This window comes from Embiotoca jacksoni, unplaced genomic scaffold (assembly GCF_022577435.1).
Source record: "Embiotoca jacksoni isolate LCO1_2020_lvr unplaced genomic scaffold, fEmbJac1.0.p SCAF_17, whole genome shotgun sequence".
Lineage (NCBI taxonomy): Eukaryota > Metazoa > Chordata > Actinopteri > Embiotocidae > Embiotoca > Embiotoca jacksoni.
In genome coordinates, this window is record NW_027185307.1 from 747,501 (window position 1) to 763,443 (window position 15,943).

Below are 15,943 nucleotides of genomic sequence, written 5' to 3' on the forward strand. Positions count from 1 at the left end.
CTACCCCCAGAACTACCCCCAGAACATGGACTGTGTGTGGGTGGTCTCCGTCCCCAACGGAGAGGCCGTCCAGCTGGACTTTGAGGACGAGTTCTACATCGAACACACAAGCAGGTAGAGCTGCTGCTGCTGTCTCCTCCACATGCTGCTGTGTTATTTTCTTTATTCTGAAGTTTCATCTCGTGATTTAATCTATATTTAATAAAAACCAGGTCCTGCAGGATTTTTACATTTAAAATACTCAACGTTATGCCTGCTTTTCTCCCAAAAACTTTTGAAAATGGAAAAAATGGCAAGTCAAAACTCCTAAGACGAATACAGAATTCATATATAGAATACATCTTCTGTAAACATAAGAGCTTTAACCACTAATCACTGTCATACCAATAATTACGTTAAAGTACATCCTCGAGTATAATAATGTGATTAAATAAAACATGTCTTCATATTGTGGAACAATTCACTCTAAAAATATAAAACTTTTTGTTAGTGTGATCTCCGTTTCCACGGCAACACATAGGGTATGACTAACAACTGGAAAACAATCAGTCACGTCAGTAGACTTTTATGTAACGTACATAATGTTTACTACTCCAGGAAGTAGTCCGACCCTTAGCAACCACCTAGCAACCACCTAGCAACAGAGAGGATTTCTAGTCTCCAACTGAATAAATACAGAACATAGAAACACTAAACTGATCAGCTAGTTCAGTCTGGTTGGAACAAAGATATCTGATGAACAAAGATATCTGATGAACAAAGATATCTGATGAACAGACATCTGATGAACAAAGATATCTGATGAACAAAGATATCTGATGAACAAAGATATCTGATGAACAAAGATATCTGATGAACAAAGATATCCATGGACTCGTGTTTTAATTTTTCTCCAGCCGATGAAGTGGGTTTTGTTTGAAAAGGTTGACTTTGAGTCGTACTGCCTTCAGCAGAGCTTCTGTTGCTCCTGCAAATATTTCCATTTGTTCAGAATGTGTTTTTACGATTTTGTTACAGTCTGTTATCTTCTGCTAACGTTCGAGGAGTCACGACCATAACAGGACATGTTCTCATCCAATCATTTCTCAGCTGTTTGTACGACTACTTGGAGCTGCGCGACGGCTCAACGTCCAACGCCGACGTGATTTCCCGTCTTTGCGGGAACACCCGACCGTCTACCCAGCATTCAACGGGCTCCTCCATGCTGCTCCGATTTCGCACCGACACCAGCATCACACACAAAGGATTCAAGGCCAAGTACTCCATCGGTGAGAAATCACAGTCAGCATCACAATCTGAGTTCAGTGTTACTATTGAAATCTAAAACTGGATCCAAACACTGCTGGACCTGCTCATTCTGTTCCTCCCAGCGACCTGCGGCGGTACCTACATCGGCCAGACGGGGGCGATCCAGAGCCCGGGCTTCCCAGCATCCAACTACCCTGACAACCTGAACTGTGAATGGTACCTGGAGGGGCCCACAGGACACTACCTCACCCTGAGCTACAGCAACCTCAGCCTGCAGGCCAGCGCCGGATGCTCCGCAGACTATGTGGAGATCAGAGACGACAACGCCTCAGGTATTATTATTGTTGTTGTTGTTATTATTATTATTATTATTATTATTATTATTATTATTATTATAGAGTACAACGCCTCAGGTATTATTATTGTTGTTGTTGTTATTATTATGATTACTATTATTATTATAAAGACTACAAGGCCTCAGGTATTGTTGATATTGTGTCTTCAGGACGTGTGCTGGCTCGACACTGTGGTTCCAACCTTCCAGCCTCCATCGACACGTCTGGCAGTTTTGCGTTCGTCCGGTTTGTCAGCGACTCCGAAGGAAACGCAGCCGGCTTCAGACTGACGTTCGAGGCCAGCGTCGAAGGTACGAGGATCCTGTTGGTTCTGATCCGGTCCAACACAGTCCTGCTGAGTGTCCTCCTGTCTGTCCCCTGCTGAGTGTCCACCTGTATGTCTCTTGCTGAGTGTCCTCCTGTCTGTCCCCTGCTGAGTGTCCTCCTGTCTGTCCCTTGCTGAGTGTCCTCCTGTATGTCTCTTGCTGAGTGTCCTCCTGTCTGTCCCCTGCTGAGTGTCCACCTGTATGTCTCTTGCTGAGTGTCCTTCTGTCTGTCCCTTGCTGAGTGTCCTCCTGTATGTCTCTTGCTGAGTGTCCTCCTGTATGTCTCTTGCTGAGTGTCCTCCTGTCTGTCTCCTGCTGAGTGTCCACCTGTATGTCTCTTGCTGAGTGTCCTCCTGTCTGTCCCCTGCTGAGTGTCCTCCTGTATGTCTCTTGCTGAGTGTCCTCCTGTCTGTCCCTTGCTGAGCGTCCACCTGTATGTCTCTTGCTGAGTGTCCTCCTGTCTGTCCCTTGCTGAGTGTCCACCTGTATGTCTCTTGCCGAGTGTCCACCTGTATGTCTCTTGCTGAGTGTCCTCCTGTCTGTCCCTTGCTGAGTGTCCTCCTGTCTGTCCCCTGCTGAGTGTCCTCCTGTCTGTCCCTTGCTGAGTGTCCTCCTGTCTGTCCCTTGCTGAGTGTCCACCTGTATGTCTCTTGCCGAGTGTCCACCTGTATGTCTCTTGCTGAGTGTCCTCCTGTCTGTCCCTTGCTGAGTGTCCTCCTGTCTGTCCCCTGCTGAGTGTCCTCCTGTCTGTCCCTTGCTGAGTGTCCTCCTGTATGTCTCTTGCTGAGTGTCCTCCTGTCTGTCCCTTGCTGAGTGTCCACCTGTATGTCTCTTGCCGAGTGTCCACCTGTATGTCTCTTGCCGAGTGTCCACCTGTATGTCTCTTGCTGAGTGTCCACCTGTATGTCTCTTGCTGAGTGTCCTCCTGTCTGTCCCTTGCTGAGTGTCCTCCTGTCTGTCCCCTGCAGCCTGTGGAGGTGAGCTGAACGCACCCTCGGGGACCATCTCCTCTCCAAACTACCCCAACCTGTACCCCCACAGCCGGGTGTGTGTTTGGACCGTGGTGGTTCCGCCGGGCCGCCGGGTGACGCTCACCATCAACGACCTGCAGCTGGAAGGTTCCGGGTCGTCCTGCGTGTTCGACTACGTTGACGTGAGTCCTTCGTGATGTCGTGATGTTGAAACATTCAACCAGCGATCACCACGTGAACAAAGGGGATTCTCCTGACTTGTGTCTGAGTGGAGGACAGAAGCTGTCACCATGGTTACACTTAGACTTAGACTTGGACTTTATTAATCCCACAGTGGACAGCAGCAAAGAAACACAAGAAGGTGCAAACAAAACACAACATTTACAATATATGTATATATAAAGTAAGATAGAAAAAAACAATTATTTTAGAAAAAAATAAGAGCAGTGAACAAATAAATACACGTACACACAAGTACGGTGCAACGTTATTTAAGGCTGCTGTTGAAACGTCTGACAGCAGGCCTGCAGGTGGCGCTCTGTCCTGCTCTGAGGGTGCAGCAGTCTGAAGGAGCTGCTTCAAGCAGAGGTGGTGTCACTGATGGAGGTCAGCTTGGCGAACATCCTCCTCTCACCCACCTCCTCTATGGAGTCCAGAGGACAGTCCAGGACAGAGTTGACCTTTGGACCAGCAGACCGCTGAGTGCAGATGAATTAGTAAAATCAGGAGAAATCATAACAGAACTGACAGTAAGTTTGAGTCTTCATATTTGAAGCTGTTGTTGGGGATGAAGTGAAGTTCTTGTTCTCATCAAACATGAGAACAGGAACGTGTCCTGTCAGTGATCCAGCTGTTTGATTGTCGGTACCAAACGGGCCGCTCAGAACTTTGCCTCAGAACACAGTTGAGAGGACTTCTGGTTTCTCCTCTTGAGGAATATGATCAAACTGAGGCAGGGTCAGTTTATTTAAGTATATTTCAACAATGTGGCAATTCAAAGGGCTTCAAATGAAACATGAACAGCATCACAACATCAGGAAAACAATGAAAAACTGTTAAAAACAACGAAAAACAATGAAAAACTGTTAAAAAACAGTTCAAAACAATGAAAAACTGGTAAAAAACAACGAAAAACAATGAAAAACTGTTAAAAACAGTTCAAAACAATGAAAAACTGGTAAAAAACAACGAAAAACAATGAAAAACTGTTAAAAACAGTTCAAAACAATGAAAAACTGGTAAAAAACAACGAAAAACAATGAAAAAACTGTTTAAAAACAGTTCAAAACAATGAAAAACTATTAAAAACAATGGAAAACAATGAAAAACTGTTAAAAACAGTTCAAAACAATGAAAAACTGGTAAAAACAACGAAAAACAATGAAAAACTGTTAAAAACAGTTCAAAACAATGAAAAACTGGTAAAAACAACGAAAAACAATGAAAAACTGTTAAAAACAGTTCAAAACAATGAAAAACTGGTAAAAACAATGAAAAACTATTAAAAACAATGGAAAACAATGAAAAACGGTTCAAAACAATGAAAAACTGGTAAAAAACAACGAAAAACAATGAAAAACTGTTCAAAACAGTTCAAAACAATGAAAAACTGGTAAAAACAATGAAAAACTATTAAAAACAATGGAAAACAATGAAAAACTGTTCAAAACAATGAAAAACAGTTAAAAACAATGAAAAACTTAAAAACAATGGAAAACAGTTAGAAACAATGAAAAGCAGTTAAAAACAATGTAAAAGTTAGAAACAATGAAAGAAAATTAAAACAATGAAAAATTGTTAAAACCAATTAAAAGCAGTTAAAAACAATGAAAAACAGTTAAAACAATGAAAAACAGTTAAAAACAATCAAAAACAGTTAAAAACAATCAAAAACTGTTAAAAACAATGAAAAACAGTTCAGAATAATGAAAAACAGTTCAAAACAATTAAAAAAAAAGGTTCAAAACAATGAAAAACTATTAAAAACAGTTAAAAGCAATGGAAAAGCAGTTATAAACAATGAAAAACAGTTCAAAACAATGAAAAACTGTTAAAAGCAATGAAAAACTGTTAAAAACAATTAAAAACAGTTAAAAACAATTAAAAACTGTTATAAACAGTTAAAAACAATGAAAAACAGTTAGAAACAATGAAAAACAGTTAGAAACAATAAAAAACAATAAAAAACAGTTAAAAACAATGAAAAATTGTTAGAAACAATTCAAAACAATAAAAAACAGTTAAAAAAACCAATGAAAAACAGTTCATTCAGGACCTGGGAGAGCGACACATTCAGGACCCGTCACACAGTTCATCCTGAAGATTAATTTCAGACAGGTTGCTCAAACCTCATTCCTCCTCCTCCTCCCCCTCCTCCTCCTCCTCCTCCTCCTCCTCCTCCTCCTCCTCACGTCCCTGAGATCTAACCAGTTCTACCTGCTCCTGTGTTCCCTCCGTTTATTGTGCGCTGAGTTTTCATCTTTTAAATACATCTTTAATGTTGTTCCTTCTTTGTAAAGCTCTTTGTGTGCGTCTGTGGAAAGCACACATAAATACATCTCACTGATCTAATAGAATATGATGGACCATGAAGTGAGCATACTTCCATGTGTTCCAGGTCCTGAACGGGCTCGGGGACGACGCCCCTCTCCTGCAGCGGTTCTGTGGGACGGTACCAGCCGGTACTCGGGTCCGGTCGTCTGGTAACACCATGGTCATCGTGTTCAACACCGACGCCTCCGTGTCCAACGGAGGCTTCACAGCTTCGTACTCCTCCGACGAGCCGGCAGGTCAGATGAAGCTGATAATACGGATCAGAACCAGTTTCAGGCACCGGTCCAGTCTCACAGGAAATCGGTCCATGTGTCGGTACCCGAAATCCCCAAAGAGACAGTGAGACAGAACAGCTGCCACACGAGTAAATGTAGAAATAACATGTTGTGACTCGAAGACGACGAGTTTCAGACACATCGAAGAAAAACAACAAGAGGAGAAAAAAGGAGGATGTGTTGATAGATTCAGAGTGTGTGTCTTCAGTTTCACCTTTATTGATATATATGCAGAACTCCAACACATCGGCTCTCAGCCGGGGGCTCGTCAGTATCCCCTCTCCCGCCCGGCGCCTCTCACCCTGGGCAACTCCAGAAAAGGATAGAGTCCAGCCCCTCTCCAGGAGATGGGTCCACAGCCAGTGCTGTGTGTGGAGGTGAGCCCAACTATATCTAGCTGGTACCGCTCCACCTCCCGCTCCACCTCCTGCATCAGCTCCGGCTCTTTCCCCACTAGTGAGGTGACGTTCCACGTCCCTAGAGTTGGTCTATGCTGCCGACGATCAGTTCGCCCGGCCCCCGGCTCGGCCTGCCGCCCGGTATGCATTGTACCCGACCCCGATGCTTGTCCCTGCGGGTGGTGGGTCCACAGGGCGGCTGCTCCACGATGCTTCTTCGGGCTGAGCCCGACCGGGCCCCGTGGGCAAAGGCCCGGCCACCAGACGCTCCCCGGCAAGCTCCCCTCCTGGGTCTGGCTCCAGGAAGGTTCCCCGGTTTCCCTGATCCGGGCGAGGCGGCTTCAGTCTGTGGGCTGCTGTTCATCAGGGTCATGTCTTTTAGACGGGCTTCAAGTTTTACTAACGGATTAGTTTCATCTGGTTTTATAGAAAGATATAGCTGAGTGTCATCTGCATAACAATGGAAGTTGATGCAGTGCTTCCTGATGACATCTGCTAATGGGAGCATGTACAAAGTGCGTGTGTGTGTGTGTGTAACATTATATTGTGTTTCCTGACACAGTGTGTGTGTGTGTGTGTGTGTGTGTGTGTGTGTGTGTGTGTGTGTGTGTGTGTGTGTGTGTGTGTGTGTTCAGAGTGTGGAGGAGTCCTGAGCAACCCAGTGGGCGGGAACTTCTCGTCTCCAGGTTACCTGGTGTCCAACTACAGCAACAACCTGAACTGTGATTGGCTGATCCAGAACCTGCAGCACGTCAACTCGTCCATCGTGGTTCTGATAGAAGACCTGCAGCTGGAGAACCAGCAGAACTGTCAGTCCGACTACCTGCAGTTCAGACTGGGTGAGTCCACGCAGACAGAACCAGTCAGGACGTTGTTGGAGGACTTATTAGTGCAGAATGATTATCAATATTCATAAAGGGAATAACTCTGATTGATAAATACGGGGAACCACACTGGTGTCAGTGACCATATATATATATGTACTCATTTATTTTATTATTTCAAATATTCTGTTGGATCAAAAATCCAAAATAAAGTCTGATTTGTATTAAATATGATGGAGTCAGATTCCTTCAGTGAGTTGTGGTTGATTTGTGATGTGCGTGAGGAGGAACTGGAGCGTAAACAGGATTCAAACGGAGTCTGTTTCATGTGGATCTGTTTGGACTCCCTGCTGGAACCGACTGGATCTTTGAACTCTGTAAACTTCGTCCCTCAGGAGACTCAGACGGGGAGCTGCTGGCTAAACTCTGTGGGAACACCGTCCCCCCCGTTCCCATCGTGGTCTTCACCCCGGAGCTCTGGGTCCACTTCAGAACCGGTCCTTCTCAGGGAGACCTGGGCTTCAAGGCCAAGTACCTGTTCTCCGGTAGGACTCCGACCTCAGTGTGTTTCTGAGGTGTCCGTCCTGTTGTTGCCATCTCGTCCTTTAATACGTCGATGTCTGTGTGCAGAGTGTGGAGGCTGGCAGACCGGTGAGGGGGGGGTGGTGTCCAGTCCCAACTACCCCAACGTCTACCCCAGTCCCAGCCGCTGCGCCTGGCTGCTGGAGGCTCCACCGGGACACACCATCAAGGTGAGTCTGGACCGGACCTGCTGCCCTGACTGGACCTGAAGAGAGGAGGGAATGGATGCAGATATACTGACTGCAGTGTTTACAGCACACTTTATTATATTTGACTCATTATGAGACCGTATGAATAAACATATTCAAACAGTCCCTCCAGGGAATCATAGTTAACATCAATTTAAGCGAACTCCACAATATTTGCAGGAGCTTCAAATTTAAAAACAATTTGTAACTTTGAACCCCACGGTTCTCTAAGTTCAATAAAAGATTAAATAAAAGGTTAAAACTAAAATATTTCTGTGATGTGCAGCAGGATTATTATCACAGGAAGTGATTACAGATTTACTCCTTTATCAGGTAGTGTTTAAAAACTTTCTAAGAACTTGCAACTTCTTCTAATTCGTCCAATTTTACGCAACAAACTCACTTAAAACTCCACAAATTACATCGATACTTTTGCAGAAATCTGCCACAAAATCAAACATTTTGGATCCCAGCGTAATCCTGAAGGCACTGATGAGGTGATGTTCCCCTGAAGAATTAAACATCGCACATCAAGATGCTGATTTGAAAGCAAGATTGTTGCACAGATCTGCTTCAGACAGGTCACATTAAAGGCCATTAAAGGCCTCTAAAATGTGCAGTTTCATCACCAACACGAGGAAACACGGTTTGAGAGAGCGACGAGTCGGCATGTTGAACAACATGCTTATCTGTCACCATTTGTGAAAATGTGCCCAAATCCTGTAATATCTCAAGATAAAAACTTGTTCTTTTCTAAAAGCAGTCTGTCAGCTGGATGGATTATTCTAACACAGGTGATGAAGTGCTCACTAACAGATTTGAACACATTTGAGAGAAATAACGTTTTTGTGAGCAAAGTAGAAGTTTTAGATCTTTAACTTCCTTCAATAGAAGTGGAATGAAAAATGGGAGCAAAAAACAGAAGTGTTGTATTTCCACGATGATTTAATGTTGGAGTGGGTCGAAGCATTTCCTCCAGCCAGAGATGATGGTTTCTGGGTATGGAAGGGAAGTCCGTGCAAGTTTTGTGAGTTCGATGTTCATTGTGAAAGTTTACTGCTTGTTGGTTCAGATATTTCTGAGGTGCTTTGACAGCAGAACCTCCAGTCATGTGTAAATGTCCTCGGTCCAAACCCCCCCGCCCCACCAGCTCACCTTCAGCTCCTTCAACCTGGAGCCCCACTCCACCTGTGGCTGGGACTCGGTCACCATCTTCAACGGAGCCTCCCCCGGGTCTCCTGTAATCGGCCATTACTGCGGTACCACCTCCCCAGGAACCATCCAGTCCGGGTCCAACAAGCTGGCCGTGGTGTTCCTGGCTGACCACAGCGTGTCCAAGACAGGATTCATCGCCTCCTGGTCGGCTGATTCCTCAGGTGGGTTCACAGCAGCTTCATGAATGAATGAATCATCAGAAGGACCGACATGCTTCACAACAGTCACTGATTACTGGATGACAGGGTTCCCGATTCATGTAATCAATGGGATCAGTGTGACGTTTATTTTAAACTAAAATGTTTTGTAAAAATATATGAAAAATATAAATTACTTTTAAAGATCATGGTACATTTTATTCTATATTATACAACTGTAGAATCGAAGAAAATTCATTCATCATTTATTTTGCACAAACATGTCAGCATTTAAATTAGTGTGCTCATATCCTGTTCTCACCTGACAACAAATCCCAGATGAATAAAACATCGTTGAATGTCAGAATCTTCATGAAAACTGTATAAGTGGGTTTTAAGAAGATGTTTTTGTTGTGGTGATAGTTGGTGAATGAGGCTCTGTTCTGACAAATAGTTCAAACGTCATACTTGTTTGTCTATAAAATATATATATACAGCTGTACAAATAAAGGAAAAACAGTTGGGAAAACTGAAACTGAAATAAAACAAATCTAAAACTAAGTAAAAAACAATAATAAAAAAAAAAGCTCAGTACTTATAGAACTTCTTGCTGAGCATGTTCAGATGTGAGGGAAGTCTGAACCTTCGGTCTGCTTGGATCTGGGTTTTACTCCTATTTCTGTGCTCGTTCTACCCGTGGGCTGAACAGTCACTTGTTTGTTTTCCGACAGGCTGTGGAGGGGTGATCCACGCTGACACAGGAACCATCAAGTCTCCAAACTATCCCCAGAACTTCCCGGCCAACGTGGAGTGTTCCTGGAAGATCATTACCCACGAAGGGAACCACCTGGAGATGAGCTTCAGAACTGATTTCCAAATTCCAGACAGCAGTGGGACCTGCCAGAACAGTTATATCAAGGTGAAGTGAATAAAATGTGTCCATCAGTGATCTCGGTGTTGTTAGCTAAAGTCACTCCTTCTTCTTAGTTTTCTGGAGGTCCATCTGAAAATAATCCCTCATTCATTAGAAAAGAAGATTCAAGAAGACCTGTTTTTGGGGGCGTGTCTGTTTGATTGACAGGCCTGTGGTGCAGTCAGGTTACAGCTATCGGTGGGCGGGACGTAGTATCGTCAGGTTTCCAATCAGATCGGTCAGATCCACCGCTGGCTCCTCCTCCAGCTCGTCCAAATATGGTCACTTCCTGCTCCAAACCGCTCCGAACTAGCAAAGATGGTGACGGACAGAATCTGAACTGGAGGATTCATAATGTTCATAAACCAACGATGACATCACTGATGGTTGATGACCTCACTGATGGTCGCTGCTTGGTTCTCCTCCCAATCACCCATTGACACACATTCACACACCAATAGTGACAGAACTGTCCTACATGGTGCTCTCCTTCTCTGGACCCGAGATCCTTTACATTACATTACATCACATTACATTACATTACAAAACATTACATTACATTACATTACATTACATTACATCACATTACATTACATTACATTACATTACATCACATTACATTACATTACATCTCATTACATTACATTGCATTACATCTCATTACATTACATTACATTACATTACATCTCATTACATTACATTGCATTACATCTCATTACATTACATTACATCTCATTACATTACATTACATTACACTACATTACATCTCATTACATTACATTGCATTACATCTCATTACATTACATTACATTACATTACATTACATCTCATTACATTACATTACATTACATTACATTACATTACATCTCATTACATTACATCTCATTACATCACATTACATTACATTACAAAACATTACATTACATTACATCTCATTACATTACATTGCATTACATCTCATTACATTACATTACATTACATTACATCTCATTACATTACATTGCATTACATCTCATTACATTACATTACATTACATCACATTACATCACATTACATTTATCTGACTTTTATCCAAAGCGACTTACAATAAGTTCATTTCAACATGAGGGTTCAAAAAAGAACAACAACAATCAAGAAAAAATACAATTTCTTCAAGAAAGTCAAACTACAAAGTTCTATCAGTAAGTTCCATGTTAAGATACTAAAGTTCTACTATTCAAGGTAAAGGAGGAGGAGAGGAGGAGGAGGAGGAGAGGAGGAGGAGATGAGGAGGAGGAGGAGGTGGTATGTTTTTAGTTTGTGGTGAAAGATGTACAGAGTTTCTGCTGTCCTGATGTCTTTGGGGAGCTCATTCTACCATTTAGGAGCAGGGACAGAGGAGGAGGAGAAGGAGGAGGAGAAGGAGAAGGAGTGTGAGTGAATCTAGGAGGTTAAAGCCGAGCTGCTGCATTCTGGATGAGCTGCAGAGGTCAGATGGTACTAACAGGTAGACCTGCCAGGAGGGAGTTACAGTAGTCTAGATGTGAGATGACCAGAACCTGGACCAGAACCTAGACCAGAACCTGGACCGGAGCCTGGATCAGAACCTGGACCAGAACCTGGACCAGAACCTGGATCAGAGCCTGGATCAGAACCTGGACCAGAACCTGGACCAGAACCTGGACCAGAGCCTGCACCTCCTTCTGAGTGAGAAGAGGACGTATTCTCCTGATGTTGGTCAGCATGTATCTACAGGAACGTGTTGTTGGCAGTAAGAGAGAGTTGACTGTGGAGTGTCTCCGAGGTTCTTATCAGTCAGGGTCGAGATAACAGAGTTGTTGAAGGTAGTAGTCAGGTCGAGGGTGGGAGAGTCTTTCTCTGGAAGGAAGAGCAGGTCGGTCTTGTGGAGGTTGATTTCCAGGTGGTGTGAGGACATCCACTGAGAGATGTCAGTCAGACAGACAGAGATTCATGCTGCTACCTGTGTTTCAGATCTGGAAAAGAGAGGATCAGTTGGGTGTCATCAGCATAGCTGTGGTAGGAAAAGACATGCGAGTGAAGGACAGAGCCGAGAGAGTCGGTGTAGAGAGAAGAGGAGGGGACCCGGGACGGAGCCTTGAGGGACACCAGTAGTGCGAGGACAAGGTTCAGACACAGATCCTCTCCAAGTTACCTGGTAGGTGAGGTCGTTGAGGTAGGATGAGAACAGGGAGAGAGCAGAGCCTGAGACACCGAGGTCCTGAAGGAGGAAAGAAGGATCTGGTGGTTCACTGTGTCCAATGCAGCAGAAGGTCTAGAAGGATCAGGACAGAGGACAGAGAGGCTGCTCTAGCAGTGTGAAGCTGCTCAGAGACAACAAGGAGGACCGTCTCTGTTGAAACCAGACTGGTGGTCAAGAAGGTTATTATGGTGGAGATAGGAGGAGAGTTGGTTAAAGATAGCTCGCTCCAGAGTTTTGTAAAGAAAGGAAAGAAGAGACGGTCTGTAGTTGTTTACTTCAGATGGGTTGAGGGGGGGTTTCTTCAGGAGAGGGTTCACTCTCTCCTTCAGAGAGTTCAGGAAACAGACCGTTGACAGAGAAGAGTTGATGAGATGGAGAGAAAAGGAAGGAGAGAGGAGGGGGGAGAGAGGAGGGGGGAGAGAGGAGGGGGGAGAGAGGAGGGAGATGGGAGAGAGGAGGAGGGAGAGAGGAGGGGGGAGAGAGGAGGGAGAGAGGAGGGGGGGAGAGGAGGAGGACAGGGAGGAGGAGGGGGAGAGGAGGGAGAGAGGAGAGAAGAGGTGGGAGAGAGGAAGGAGGGAGAGAGAGGAAGGAGGGAGGAGGGAGAAGAGGAGGGAGAGAGGAGGAGCACAGAGAGGAGGAGGGGGAGAGGAGGGAGAGAGAGAGGAGGCCAGAGAGGAGGCCAAAGAGGAGGGAGAGAGAGGAGGGAGGGAGAGAGGAGACAGAGAGGAGGAGGACAGAGAGGAGGGAGAGAGAGGAGGGAGAGAAGAGGGAGAGAAGAGGAGGGAGAGAGGAGGGAGAGAGGAGGAGGGAGAGAGGAGTGAGAGAGGAGGCCAGAAAGGAGGGAGAGAGAGGAGGGAGAGAGGAGGGAGAGAGGAGGAGGGAGAGAGAGGAGTGAGAGAGGAGGCCAGAAAGGAGGGAGAGAGAGGAGGGAGAGAGGAGGAGGACAGAGAGGAGGGAGATGGGAGAGAGGAGGTGGGAGAGAGGGAGGAGGGAGAGAGGAGGGAGAGGGGAGGAGCACAGAGAGGAGGGGGGAGAGAGGAGGAGGACAGAGAGGAGGAGGGAGAGAGGAGTGAGAGAGAGTGAGAGAGAGGGAGAGAGGAGGGAGAGGAGGAGGGAGAGAGGAGGAGGACAGAGAGGAGGGAGAGAGGAGGGAGAGAGAGAGAGAGAGGAGGGAGAGAGAGAGAGAGGAGAGAGAGAGAGAGAGAGAGGAGTGAATGTTGTGACTGACAGGTCCAGAGTCTGTTGATGTGGTCAGGTTGTCAGTTAGAGAGTCAGAGATAAAGAAGTGGTCGGAGACATGAAGTGGAGTTACAGTGAGGTTAGATGTGGAGCAGTTTGTGGTGAAATATAGTCCAGGTGGTTCCAACCTTTGTGAGGAGGAGGGGAAGGACTTTAAGATGGACTGAGGTGAAGTGGAAAACTGTCCTGAGGTCTGATGGATCATGTGGTAGATTTTCTTTGAACAGACTGGTCACAGATGAGGTTGGAGTCAAACATCAATTCATCAGGACTCTTTATTGGACATGCAGCCTGGGAAGAGATGGACAGATTGCTGGACTGCAGACTTCTTCGACTTCGTTACAGAAAGAGTACAGCATTTATCCACTCCGGTTACATAGAGGTGGGGGGGGACGTACATGGACGTCAGCTACATGTCCCTACGTGGACGTCAGCTACATGTCCGGTCAGAGTTCCAGTGTGAGTATCAGCGTGTCGTCTCCCAACAGAGGGAATATATACTAATGTGTTTTTTTGAGACTGCTCATAAGCTGCTATCATATTACTCATTACATATTATATTATATTACATATTACAGGAGATATGAAATATGTCCACAATCTGAGATTCTGTTTGGAAATCATGGACGCTGCATCCTCCAGGTTAAAGAGGAGAGGGACCATCCAGCTTGTTATCAGCTCAGTTCTAAAGCCAGCATCTGTGATGGTACAGGGATGCATTAGTGCACATGGCATGGGTAGCTTGAACATCTGGAAGGAAGCATTAATGCTGAATGATATATTCAGGTTTTGGAGCAACATATGCTGCCATCCAGACAACGTCTCTTTCAGGGAAGGTCTTGTTTATTTCAGCAGAACAACGTCCAACCACATTCTGCACGTATTCCAACAGCATGGTTCTCTAGTAGAAGAGTCCGCTGATAAACTGGCCTCCTGCAGTCGTTACATTCCTTCGAATGGGTAGAAGCCTTTTTAACTTTACAACGATTTCTAAATCAGTGTGTATATTTCTGCAGGTGTGGTCGGGACCAACCCAAAACACCGAGGACCTGTTGATGACGGGCTGTGGCTCTGTGGCCCCGGGCCCCGTCGTTGCTCCATATAACATCATTACAACCCGATTCCAGTCCACAGAGACCGCTGGAAGAGGATTCTCTCTCTCCTTCAGAAACAGTAAGAACCAAGAAGACAGCTTGGTTTGATCTTCCAGTTTTAATACGACTGCTCTGACGGACTGACTGTAATAATGAATGAATCAGCAGAATTTAATCATCACAATCAATCTCACCATGATGAGAGTGCAGCAGCAGACATGTTACCCAGTAAACATCAGATCGGTCAGATCCACCGCTGGCTCCTCCCCCAGCTCGTCCAAATATGGTCACTTCCTGCTCCAAACCGCTCCGAACTATCAAGATGGTGACGGACAGAATCTGAACTGGAGGATTCATAATGTTCACAAACCAACGATGACATCACTGATGGTTGATGACATCACTGATGGTTGATGACATCACTGATGGATGATGACATCACTGATGGATGATGATTGGTTCAGGGTGAACAGAAACAGAACTGAGGCTTCATCTGAGCTGAAGTGGACCACAAACAGAACTGAGTCACTTCTCTGTAGGTCCACTTCAAGTCTAGTTTCAGAGGACAAGTTTCATCCATTTAAAAAGGACTAAATGTGAAAACACCCTTCGTGTAGATTGATGGAAAAAATGTTTTCTACTTAAAATCAAAAAAGTTTTCGATTGAAGATTAAATTTACAACCGTATGAAGTGTGCAAAAAGTAAAGCGATAGTATACTTTCTGAAATGACGGTAGCGTCCATCTTCAGTTCACATCAGACCGAGTGTGAGCTGAGGTTGAACTGGACTGAGGTGTCCAACAAAAAGAAAGACTGATATGTTGTGTTCATCAGGGTGCGGCGCAAACTTCACGGCTTCCAGCGGTCGAGTGGTTTCTCCAAATTATCCAGCAAACTACCCCGACCGCTCCAACTGCAACTACACCGTGGACGCTGGACAACAGACGGTGGTCATACTCATCTTCAAGAGCTTTCAGGTAGAAGGTAAGAGTTAGCATCGGTGCTGTGGACCAACACCTGCAGGAGGTAGAAACAGAATGTTTGTGGTGTGATCAGCTGCTGAGTGTTTGACCTGCTGTCCAGCTCACTCCACCTGTCAGGACGACGGTCTGAAGATCTACAACCTGGCTGCGGGCGGAGCTGCGATCGCCACTCTGTGTGGTAGCAGCCTCCCGGGATCCCTCTCCACCTTCGGCCCCATGTTGCTCCACTTCTACTCCAACTCTATGATCTCCAGCAGCGGCTTCATGGCAGAATACCGAGCCATCCGTAAGTAATGAAGACCAGTTACTGTTATACACTGATGAGCAAAGGAGGCCATCGACATTTCAAAAAAGACAGTCGAATTGATGTAATGTGGCTGAAATGTGTGTTTGTTGGTCACAAACAATTACGGCAAATTATTATAATTTTATAATGAAAGTCTGAATTGTGGACGGTCTGCA

At 45.1% G+C, this 15,943-nt stretch overlaps 1 protein-coding gene across 1 annotated transcript in view; it reads left to right on the plus strand.

Annotated features, from left to right (window-relative positions):
* Nucleotides 1–15,943, plus strand: part of cubn (cubilin (intrinsic factor-cobalamin receptor)) — a 70,492-nt gene that overhangs the window by 42,270 nt on the left and 12,279 nt on the right. The window contains exons 44-57 of the mRNA XM_069151214.1: nucleotides 1–114; nucleotides 1,090–1,268; nucleotides 1,371–1,580; nucleotides 1,754–1,894; nucleotides 2,878–3,062; nucleotides 5,498–5,669; nucleotides 6,742–6,945; nucleotides 7,326–7,475; nucleotides 7,561–7,682; nucleotides 8,851–9,076; nucleotides 9,784–9,971; nucleotides 14,421–14,577; nucleotides 15,333–15,482; nucleotides 15,582–15,767. The exon at nucleotides 1–114 is cut by the window's left edge and continues 61 nt beyond it. Of these exons, the coding sequence (XP_069007315.1) occupies nucleotides 1–114; nucleotides 1,090–1,268; nucleotides 1,371–1,580; nucleotides 1,754–1,894; nucleotides 2,878–3,062; nucleotides 5,498–5,669; nucleotides 6,742–6,945; nucleotides 7,326–7,475; nucleotides 7,561–7,682; nucleotides 8,851–9,076; nucleotides 9,784–9,971; nucleotides 14,421–14,577; nucleotides 15,333–15,482; nucleotides 15,582–15,767 (2,384 nt within the window). The remainder of the gene's footprint in view (nucleotides 115–1,089; nucleotides 1,269–1,370; nucleotides 1,581–1,753; nucleotides 1,895–2,877; nucleotides 3,063–5,497; nucleotides 5,670–6,741; nucleotides 6,946–7,325; nucleotides 7,476–7,560; nucleotides 7,683–8,850; nucleotides 9,077–9,783; nucleotides 9,972–14,420; nucleotides 14,578–15,332; nucleotides 15,483–15,581; nucleotides 15,768–15,943) is intronic.